The sequence below is a fragment of the Coregonus clupeaformis genome, chromosome 19 (assembly GCF_020615455.1).
Source record: "Coregonus clupeaformis isolate EN_2021a chromosome 19, ASM2061545v1, whole genome shotgun sequence".
Classification (NCBI taxonomy): domain Eukaryota; kingdom Metazoa; phylum Chordata; class Actinopteri; order Salmoniformes; family Salmonidae; genus Coregonus; species Coregonus clupeaformis.
In genome coordinates, this window is record NC_059210.1 from 54,420,549 (window position 1) to 54,432,549 (window position 12,001).

Sequence of the window (12,001 nt, forward strand, 5' to 3'; positions counted from 1 at the left end):
GAGAGGGATGCGGGGGCTGGAGATGGGGGTGTTAGCAGGTGGGTCTGGGCAGTTGTGATGTCATTGAAGTTTGTGTGTGTTGTATGCTGTCGTTTGTATGTGTATGTTTTGTATTGTTTAAAAATAAATACAATCTTACAAAAGTGTGAAAGCTATGTTAACAATATATTTCCATACTGAAGCCATGCAGTTACATTACATTTACATTTACATCATTTAGCAGACGCTCTTATACAGAGCGACTTACAAATTGGTGCATTCAACTTATGATAGCAAGTGGGACCACCACTTTCTTTTACTGGTTTTTACTGGGTTTTTTTAACTGGTTTTTTACTGTTCAAAAACATGTTCAACGTATTTAGCAAATATGGGGTAGGCTATTTACCAAACGCAATACATAAAATACCGTAAATATACAACTTGAAGCAACCACATATTTAGCCATGGGAAACATTCTGATTGGCCAGTGAGGGGTCAAGCCTCGACACTCCTTCAACTTGTTAATTCATCAAAACCCAGCCTTTTCGCGCCACCGCCAGCTACTGCGCCCGTAATTCTGGTTGTGAAAATAGCAAAAATATTTATGACACACACCAACGTATAGCTCTACTGCCAGCGCATACATTTACCATTGCTTTATGTTTGTTAAAATAGAGCCCTGTATATGTGTATGTAATCTTTTCCTAGATTGTGAACATCACCATGAATCAGCCCAGGAGTCAGCAGAGGGAGCCAGTGGACGTGACCTTCGCGGTGCGCGACGCCGTCGGCTACCTGAAGGGGTCAGAGGTCAGCAACCACCTGAGGCTGCTCAACATGGTGGAGTTCAGCTACTACCTGGGCTTTCCCGTGCTGCAGATCGCCGAGCGTGAGTCCATTACCATACTGTCTAATGGATTGGGATTTTATGCCAAGTACCCCTACTGGGATGTTCCCTTGGGGGAAATACATGTATTCTAATCGATTGTATTCTATTAGTCAATCTGCTTTACCTTCTAAGCACCTATTTTATACCTCAATAGGGAGTATTTTTAGGTTGTCTGTACTTGCCTGATTTCCCTCTCTTCTTTTCCCAATAGCTTTTCACTACCCAGAGTTGAACACCACCCAGTTGCTTCGCTCGTCTTGGGTTAGAACAGGTATGCTTCCCCTTGTCAACACCTCTGACTTTGGGTGGAATACTTAATCTAAATCTCAACTGCAGCTAGAGGATGGATATACATTCAAGGGCCTATATTCTAGCTGTGTGATAGGCAATGTGTTGGCTCTGTATTCCCTGTCCTGTGTGATATCATAACCCTCTGTTTCCCGTCCAGTGATGCTGGGTGTGCTGGACCAGGGGGTGGACGGTCGGACCTTCCAGGCCAAGATGGAGCGTCGTGTGGCCCTGCTGCTGGGAGAGGTGCTGGGGGTGGCCAGGCGTACCAAGAGAGCCACCAGCGTGGCCAACCACAGTGTTCAGGTAACCACATCAGAGACACTATACTATACTGAGAATCATCTTAGTTATCTCGTGCTGTGCTTGACTATAGCTCTTAAGTACACCAAGTACAGCTCTCACCCTGTGGTAATAACTCCTAGGCTAGGCTGTGATACTGAAGAGAGTAAGCCCGAGTCGTGTGTGACCTGACAGAAAAACAACCTGGGTTTCCTCAGCCAGCCACTAACCCACATCCAGTCTCCAGGTTTATTAGAGTGGAATGATGAACAGTGTGTGGCCCCACATGAACCACACCCCTTCACACACACACACACACAAACACCTCCATATCCAACTCTCTCTGGCTGTGGACTTTCACAGGTGATGCCAGCGTACTGATTCTGTCAAGTCAAACTAGGGCTTCTTTGTGACAGGCTGAGAGAGGCAGCAGGGTTTTAGTGATCACAAGTAGAGCAGACAGTCTCACTGTGTTATTTAGAGCCAGACAAACACTGACGACAGTCCTTGAAATGCAAAAAAACAAGAGGCCAGAGCAGTCTAATATGACATTTTCTTTTCAAGGCTAAAAACAGAAAAGCACCATCATTACATTTGTGTGGGTGAATAATCATATTCATACTGAGGGGAAATGAAGTAGAATGCCATTTGCCGAGACCTATTAGAATTCCACCAATAGAGCCCCACAGTGGGGGTGTCATAATACCCATAAAACCTACCGGTCAAACAGGGAAATGGTTCCAATTGTTTTTCCACCATTCATTTTTCCCATAGGGGATTTTAGAAAACACTTAAAATAAGGGCTGTGTTTCGTGTAGGCTTACCCTGACGTGACATTTTGATAACCATGTAAATCTCTCTCGGACAAGGTTACTTTTATCAATATATTTGGCTCTATTTACTCTCAGATTCGAAAATGCTAATTAGCATCAAAGTAGACATGCAAAACTACCAATCCCTGCAAGCTCCGACACGTCATCTCTAGCTGACACCTTTTCTAACAGGTATTGTGTCAATTTAAAACTTGCACAAGACAGTTCACAGAATTGTCAATTTAAAGAAATGTTGCCAATTTATTCATTACTACATTTAGCTAAAATTAGATAGTTAATCCAGAGATTCTTACCTTTGCCTCGATACGTCAGTCTCATCCAGATCGTAATTTTTTTGGGGTAAATACATGCGAATATATTGATAAAAGTCACATTGTCCTAGAGAGATTTACACTGTTATCAAAACGTCATGCCACGGTAAGCCTACACGAAACACAGCCCTTATTTTAAGTGTTTCTAAAATCCCCTATGGGAAAAATGAATGGTGCAAAAACTATTGGAACCATTTCCCTGTTTGACCGCTAGGTTTTATGGGTATTATGACTCATACTGTGGTACTCTAATAGACCTCTAATCATAGCTAATTCACTACTCATGAAACGTCCGTGGGTCTATCAGTGGAGATCTGGGAAGCAGATCTCTGAGGGTGCTATGATATTTATCACTAACATCTCCCACCTGCATGTACACCATCGCACCCTCTCTGCCTCCTCCACAGGGCTTGATAACATTTCCCTCCCCACAACTAGAGCAGATTTCTGGTTTTATAATAACTCCAGCTGCCAGGCAGAATGAGAGAGAGCGAAAGAGACAGATAATTAATAATTGATCTGCTATTAGTGACTGGCGACACAGCTTTCAAGTAACGGGTCTTGAAAGAAAGAAAAAGAGACTTGGTGGTTGGTCTTTGAGTGGCTGGCCTGTGATGAATAGGTGGTGTTGCCATGGATACCCTGGCCTATCCTGTCCCCTAAATGTTGTTGTGAAGAGAGGGAGAGGGGAGTAGAGCAGGTGCTGTGGAGAACCACAAAAGGCAGAGCTTGATTAGTAAAGCAGTGTGACTCTGGGTAGAAAAGACTACAAGCCCTCGATAATGAGTCTCACTGTTCCGATTCATGGAGAGCTCACCACGAGAAATAATATAGACTGAGTAAAGAAGGAAGCTTTTACCAGTTGATGTGACTAACACTGTACTATTCTAACTCTGTTTGCAGCCACATCCACCAATACCCCTTCTAGACTACTGCTACATTATTGTGGGGGCTATATATAGGTATTGGTTGAAGCTCAATGTTACATTCAAATCTCCCTACCGTCATATCTAAGCCAATGTGACACTAATCTCGATGAAAATTCAGAAATCAACTTGATTTGGAGATACACAACACACTCCCCGCCTCTCGTCATGAGCCGTCCGGCCGTTACCGAGAACCACATAGCAGATTTTTTTAAAGGGTCATTAGCAATTTATTTGTAAGAGTATTTCTTGCGCCGACCTAGCTCAAATTTTAGACGTCGGATTAAAAAGAGACTATAGCGTCAATAAAGTGACCATTGTACTTAAAAAATGCAGGATGGAATAAGTTTGTAGGTGCAACAGTTTTTATTACATTTATAATGTATCGCTCTCACGTGCTCAATACTGTCTGTTATGAATCAACGATGTGCTACCTTTTTGTAGCATTTCTGACAATGCTAACATCGTTTTTAGCCGAAACTCAGAGTTTTAACACCAGGTTGGTTGCTCGGCAACAACACAGCTGCTTGCACCATGCTTCCAGTCATAAGAAGTGTATGCGATCAAACCTAATCTACTGTATATAGCTAGATATATGGTGGTATTCAAGCTGAGGTTAATCAATAAATGCAAACAGATATTTTGATTAGCTAGGTAGCTAACGTTACGTAGCTAATGATAGCTTGTGTGTACAAAGTCCAGCAGCTAGCCTCTGTAGCTAGCTACCACCAGTCAGCTGAAAGCTAGCTAGTTAACAAACAGGCAAATAAAGGTAGCTAGAATGTGCTAGATAGCTAACGTAACGTTATACCAGTCAGATGAGAGCTAACGTTTGCTAGGTAGCTAACCAACAAGCGAGGAAAGCTAGCTAGCTAACTATATTTTGCCAAGTAAGGTTTTTCACATAAGCCTGAAATCATCATGTGTAAACTGCTGATCTAGACACTTGCGTGTAATCGTTGCACAAACAAATATGCACAACTAAACTAGCGAACATCCTTGGCTGCTATGATAGCCAATTAACTTTAGCTAGCTAAGTAACCTTAGCCAACGTAAGATTGTACGTTAGCTAATGTGTATGGCCAGATCATACTTTATTACACAAGACATAACTAGTTAATTAAGTTTAAAACCACCACTTTGGGAAAATGCCACGCTCCTCACGTTCATTTGCATTGCACAGACCAAGCTACAGTAAAAGTAAAATGAGGTAGCCAGATTTCAGACAGGACGAACACTGCAGTTAGCTAACGTTACGCTACATTTCCTTCGAAAAACAACCAAGACCACACAAACCATAGCCAAGAAAACAAATTGTTTTGTTAAGAAACAGTAAGCTAGTTATGAACCGCATATAGTAAATGGTTGAATCCCAAACGCATATGTAAACAGAATCTGAAGTTGCCATGCACAAGTAAAAAGTAGTCAGTAGGCTGCACCAGTGTAAAACAATGCCAGAGTCACTGCATGCACTACATGCTGTGTTGCAGCCTGTTCTCATAGACTAGACGTAAATTAGTATGATATGTTACGTTGGGAATGGTTACATAAGACAGCAGGTTACTTAAGGAAAAAACGAGGGTAGTTAGTCGGGGTGGAAGGATGGGCGTATAATGCGAATGTCTAGCAACCCAAAGGTTGAGTGTTCCAATCTCATCATGGACAACTTTAGCATTTTAGCTAATTACCAACTTTGCAGCTACTTACTACTTTTTAGCTACTTTTCAACTACTTAGCATGTTAGCTAACCCTTCCCCTTAACCCTTTAACGTAACACCTAACACTAACATTAACCCTAACCCCTAGCCTAGCTACCGTTAGCCACCTAGCTAACAATAACGTTAGCCACCTAGCTAACGTTAGCAACAACAAATTGGAATTCGTAACATATCATACAGTGCATTCGGAAAGTATTCAGACCATTGACTTTTTCCACATTTTGTTATGTTACAGCCTTATTCTAAAATGGATAAATAAATAAAAAATATTAAATCTACACACAATACCCCATAATGACAAAGTGAAAACAGGTTTTTAGAAATGTTTGCAGAAATACCTTATTTACATAAATATTCAGACCCTTTGCTATGAGACTCGAAATTGAGCTCAGGTGCATCCTGTTTCCATTGATAATCCTTGATGTTTCTACAACTTGATTGGAGTCCACCTGTGGTAAATTCAATTGATTGGACATGATTTGGAAAGGCACACGCCAGTCTATATAAGGTCCCACAGTTGACAGTGCATGTCAGAGCAAAAACCAAGCAATTAGGTCGACGGAATTGTCTGTAGAGCTCCGAGACAGGATTGTGTTGAGGCACAGATTTGGGGAAGGGTACTAAAACATTTCTGCAGCATTGAAGGTCCCCAAGAACACAGTGGCCTCCATCATTCTTAAATGGAAGAAGTTTAGAACCACCAAGACTCTTCCTAGAGCCAAGAACCCGATGGTCACTCTGACAGAGTTTCACTGTGGAGATGGGAGAACCTTCCAGAAGGACAACCATCTCTGCAACACTCCACCAATCAGGCCTTTATGTTAGAGTGGCCAGACTGAAGCCACTCCTCAGTAAAAGGCACATGACAGCCCGCTTGGAGTTTGCCAAAAGGCACCTAAAGGACTCTCAGAACATGAGAAACGAGATTCTCTGGTCTGATGAAACCAAGATTGAACTATTTGGCCTGAATGCCAAGCGTCACATCTGGAGGAAACCTGGCACCATCCCTATGGTGAAGCATGGTGGTGGCAGCGTCATGCTGTGGGGATGTTTTTCAGCGGCAGGGCTGGGAGACTAGTCAGGATCGAGGGAAAAATGAACGGCGCAAAGTACAGAGAGATCCTTGATGAAAACCTGCTCAGGACCTCAGACTGAGGCGAAGGTGCACCTTCCAACAGGACAACAACCCTAAGCACACGGCCAAGACAACGCAGGAGTGGTTTCGGGGCAAGTCTCTGAATGTCCTTGAGTGGCCCAGCCAGAGCCCGGACTTGAACCTGTTCGAACATCTTTGGAGAGACCTGAAAAAAGATGTGCAGCGACGGTCCCCATCCAACCTGACAGAGCTTGAGAGGATCTTCAGAGAAAAATGGGAGAAACCCCCCAAATACAGGTGTGCCAAGCTTGTAGCGTCATACCCAAGACTCAAGGCTGTAATCGCTGCCAAAGGTGCTTCAACAAAGTACTGAGTAAAGGGTCTGAATACTTATGTAAATGTGATATTTCATTTTTTAAATAAATTTGCAAAACATTCTAAAAAACAGTTTTTGCTTTGTCATTATGGATTATTGGTGTAGATTGATGAGGGGAATATAGAATAAGGCTGTAACTCAGTTGGTAGAGCATGGCGCTTGCAACGCCAGGGTTGTGGGTTCGATTCCCACGGGGGGCCAGGGGGGCCAGTATGAAAATGTATGCACTAACTGTAAGTCGCTCTGGATAAGAGCGTCTGCTAAATGACTAAAATGTAAATGAAATGTAAATGTAAATACAAGTACAAACAACTTTAAGCAATATATTATTTTGACAGAGGTAATGAACTGTCCATTGATCAGCACAGCAATTGATAAAACAGGACCATGTTTGAAACACAAGTGGTTCTGAGCTTAATTCAATATTACAAAGGTAAACTAACCATTACAGAAATCAGGAATACAGGCAGGCTCTATCTATCTGAGCTACTGTGTCCAACACACCACCACCTGTTATGTTGGGCACCTACTGACCAAAAAAGGATGTGATTTTGATTTTTTTAATTATGACATGTTTTGCTAAAATAAGGGTTTAAGGAAATACAGGCATGCACCACATTACTACAAGACAAAACAGCTCAATCAAGCAAGATGGTCTTGTAAGTATAAAAGCAAAGCTTGCATTCATTTAATTAAAAAAGTATGAAAAGGTAGCGTAATGGGATAATGTCTTACTGTGGTGTGTGATGAATCCAATACTTTACCTTGTATGCGGTACAAATAACATTATTGTGGAAGCATCTCCTCTAAGAGTATGAATTAGGCTGTTTGAGAAGGTTTGAATCCTAAGCAACCTGCCTACACCATAGTTTGAAGTACATTACCAACATATCTACTGTAGTAGGTCAAAGCTGTGTGTTGGAAAACCTTGGTAGAGCATGGGATGGAATAGGCATCGTGGTGCTCCTGAATTTCCTTTCTTTTTCTGCTTCAGACCAATGCCTATTCTCACTTAAAATGTATGTTTTTGTTTTTAATAGTTATTGGATAACGGGGAAAGAAAACCAGGTAGTGTTGCAAAATTCCGGTAACTTTCCCAATATTCCCCGGTTTCCCAGAAATCCTGGTTGGAGGATTCCTGGATTTCCCTGTTTATTCCCTCGTGATTCCAGGAATCTTCCAACCAGGATTTCTGGAAAACCAGGGAATTTGGGGAAAGTTACTGAAATTATGCAACCCTAGTACAAGGCATTGTCGCAGCAACTTTCCAGTCTATAACTGCTGATGTTAACAGTAACACACATCTCCCTCCAGATTGTGAGTACGACCAGGCTGGTGGGAGCGGACCACCCTCTGGAGATGGTGTACTTTGTGGACGGTCCTAGCGGACAGCGGCTGCCTGCCATCACCACAGCCAACATTCTGAACAGACTGGATGTGCAAAGGGCAGCCATCGTACTGGGCTACAGAGTACAGGGCATCCTGGCTACACGTAAGTAGAGCCTTAGCCTAGTTAGAGATGGCAAGACAGCACAAACAGAAATTGGGAACAGGGTAAGTCTGCCTGCCCACGCTACCCTTACTGGAGTTGAAATGAGCTGAGCTCAGTTGAATTGGAATATGAATGAAGGACCCCTGTTGTATACACAGCAATCAGCTTTGATGTATGGAGCACCTCCTCCATATATACATCCATGAATCAGTGCATTCATTGGCACAGAATAGTGTTCATTAAGCCTTTGGAGCTCCTGATCATAGGACAGTAAATCTGCACAGTTAAAAGAATACCGACTAATTGCTCAGTATATGTTGGTGTTTATTTGGCAGCGTTTGAACTAATTACCTCATCCTATACACTGGGCCAAATGCCTCGCCTCCTCATTATATATCCATGTTCGAGATGTAAGCCTAACTAACACAGTCAGAGTCAAAGCACTTCAAGGGATTTCTGTCCCTGCTTTAAGGCTGCTCTTATGGCAGGTGAGGGTTTTCCCAGGGGATACGGCAAGCCTTAGCTAAGCCTAATGAAGTCCCTTAATTGCAGAGTAGCAGCAGAAGAACAGACAGCCGTAAGACGTGTGTGTGTGTGTGTGTGTGTGTGTGTGTGTGTGTGTGTGTGTGTGTGTGTGTGTGTGTGTGTAGCAGGCAGTGTAACTACTGTAGCTGTTTATGAATGAACTCTGTGTGGAAGTTTGGAATTCTGATGGGGATGGGGACAAAAACACATAGACACAGACAGACGTGCACACACAGACAGAAAGACATACAGACAGACACATACATGTAATTGTCACGCCCTGGCTCTGGGGACTATGTTATGTTGAGCCAGGGTGTGTAAGTCTATGTTTAATTTTCTATGTTGGGCTGAGTGACTCCCAATCAGAGGCAACGAGTGTCAGCTGGGTGTCTCTGATTGGGAGCCATATTTAACTGTTTGTCTTGCACTTTGTGTTTTGTGGTTTCTTGTTCCTTTTGGTTTGGTATCGAAGGACTTCACGTTTCGTTCTTTGTTTTGATCGTGTGATCTAGTAAATAAATAGAAATATGTTCACCCGCAACGCTGCGCCTTGGTCCTCTCTGTTCGACGATCGTGACAGAAGAAACCACCTTAACCAGACCAAGCAGCGTGTTCAGGAGCCATCGCTGGCAGATCTCCGTGGCAACCTCGACTGGATCAAACAGCGGGACGAGGAGAGAGGATGGACGTGGGAGGAGATGATTGCGAGTCTGGCAAGAGGGAGGAGAGACCCCCAGGAAATGTTTAGGGGGGGGCTCACGACGTCGGGCCAGCAGGTGTACGGGTTAGAGCGGTGCAAAGCGTTGGCAGAGAAGGCCGCCAGGTTAGGGGGGCCACTGGGCACAGAGGAGAGGGAAAGTGTGGAGGCACGGCGAGAGGTACTGGGGTGTGTTACCAGTCCGGTCCGGCCCGTTCCTGATCCCTGCGTGGGGCCAGTGGTGTGTGTCCCCAGTACGGTCCGGCCTGTTCCTGCCATTCCCACCAAGTCAGTGGTGCGCGTCGTCAGCCCAGCCCGGCCTGTTCCTGCCATTCCCACCAAGTCAGTGGTGCGCGTCGTCAGCCCGGCCCGGCCTGTTCCTGCCATTCCCACCAAGTCAGTGGTGCGCGTCGTCAGCCCAGCCCGGCCTGTTCCTGCCATTCCCACCAAGTCTGTGGTGCGCGTCGCCAGCCCAGTCCGGCCCATCCAAGCTTCCCGCACCAAGCCAGTGGTGTGCGTCGTCAGTCCGGCACGGCCCGTTCCTGCTCTCCGCACCAAGTCTGTGGTGCGCGTCGCCAGCCCAGTCCGGCCCATCCAAGCTTCCCGCACCAAGCCAGTGGTGTGCGTCGTCAGCCCTGTCCGGCCCGTTCCTGCTCTCCGCACCAAGTCTGTGGTGCGCGTCGCCAGCCCGGTCCGGCCCGTCCAAGCTCCCCGCACCGGGTCAGTGGTGCGCGTCGTCAGCCCGGTCCGGCTCATTCCTGCTCCCCGCACCAAGTCAGGGGTGCGCTTCGTCAGCCCGGTCCGGCCCGTTCCTCCTCCACGCATCAAGCCAGGGGTGTGCGTCGTCAGTCCAGCACAACCCGTGCCTGGGTCATGTCCGGAGCCGGATCCGCCGCCGAGGCGGAGTGCCCACCCGGTCCCTCCCCTGTTGTGGTTGTTTGGCGCGGCCGGAGTCCGCGCCTTTGGGGGGGGGTACTGTCACGCCCTGGCTCTGGGGACTATGTTATGTTGAGCCAGGGTGTGTAAGTCTATGTTTAATTTTCTATGTTGGGCTGAGTGACTCCCAATCAGAGGCAACGAGTGTCAGCTGGGTGTCTCTGATTGGGAGCCATATTTAACTGTTTGTCTTGCACTTTGTGTTTTGTGGTTTCTTGTTCCTTTTGGTTTGGTATCGAAGGACTTCACGTTTCGTTCTTTGTTTTGATCGTGTGATCTAGTAAATAAATAGAAATATGTTCACCCGCAACGCTGCGCCTTGGTCCTCTCTGTTCGACGATCGTGACAGTAATTACACATACAGTGGGGGGAAAAAGTATTTAGTCATCCACCAATTGTGCAAGTTCTCCCACTTAAAAAGATGAGAGAGGCCTGTAATTTTCATCATAGGTACACGTCAACTATGACAGACAAATTGAGAGAGAAAAAAATCCACAAAATCACATTGTAGGATTTTTTATGAATTTATTTGCATATTATGGTAGAAAATAAGTATTTGGTCACCTACAAACAAGCAAGATTTCTGGCTCTCACAGACCTGTAACTTCTTCTTTAAGAGGCTCCTCTGTCCTCCACTCGTTACCTGTATTAATGGCACCTGTTTGAACTTGTTATCAGTATAAAAGACACCTGTCCACAACCTCAAACAGTCACACTCCAAACTCCACTATGGCCAAGACCAAAGAGCTGTCAAAGGACACCAGAAACAAAATTGTAGACCTGCACCAGGCTGGGAAGTCTGAATCTGCAATAGGTAAGCAGCTTGGTTTGAAGAAATCAACTGTGGGAGCAATTATTAGGAAATGGAAGACATACAAGACCACTGATAATCTCCCTCGATCTGGGGCTCCACACAAGATCCCACCCCGTGGGGTCAAAATGATCACAAGAACGGTGAGCAAAAATCCCAGAACCACACGGGGGGACCTAGTGAATGACCTGCAGAGAGCTGGGACCAAAGTAACAAAGCCTACCATCAGTAACACACTACGCCGCCAGGGACTCAAATCCTGCAGTGCCAGACGTGTCCCCCTGCTTAAGCCAGTACATGTCCAGGCCCGTCTGAAGTTTGCTAGTGTGCATTTGGATGATCCAGAAGAGGATTGGGAGAATGTCATATGGTCAGATGAAACCAAAATAGAACTTTTTGGTAAAAACTCAACTCGTCGTGTTTGGAGGACAAAGAATGCTGAGTTGCATCCAAAGAACACCATACCTACTGTGAAGCATGGGGGTGGAAACATCATGCTTTGGGGCTGTTTTTCTGCAAAGGGACCAGGACGACTGATCCGTGTAAAGGAAAGAATGAATGGGGCCATGTATCGTGAGATTTTGAGTGAAAACCTCCTTCCATCAGCAAGGGCATTGAAGATGAAACGTGGCTGGGTCTTTCAGCATGACAATGATCCCAATTGCAGATTCAGTCTTCCCAGCTGGTGCAGGTCTACAATTTTGTTTCTGGTGTCCTTTGACAGCTCTTTGGTCTTGGCCATAGTGGAGTTTGGAGTGTGACTGTTTGAGGTTGTGGACAGGTGTCTTTTATACTGATAACAAGTTCAAACAGGTGCCATTAATACAGGTAACGAGTGGAGG

General features: G+C 45.1%; 1 protein-coding gene across 2 annotated transcripts in view; it reads left to right on the forward strand.

The window, feature by feature from the left end:
* LOC121532283 (UPF0606 protein KIAA1549) overlaps nucleotides 1–12,001 on the forward strand; it is an 83,416-nt gene that overhangs the window by 51,679 nt on the left and 19,736 nt on the right. For both annotated transcript variants that reach the window (XM_041838134.2, XM_041838135.2), the window contains exons 7-10: nucleotides 688–868; nucleotides 1,080–1,139; nucleotides 1,317–1,462; nucleotides 8,013–8,190. In XM_041838134.2, the coding sequence (XP_041694068.2) occupies nucleotides 688–868; nucleotides 1,080–1,139; nucleotides 1,317–1,462; nucleotides 8,013–8,190 (565 nt within the window). The remainder of the gene's footprint in view (nucleotides 1–687; nucleotides 869–1,079; nucleotides 1,140–1,316; nucleotides 1,463–8,012; nucleotides 8,191–12,001) is intronic.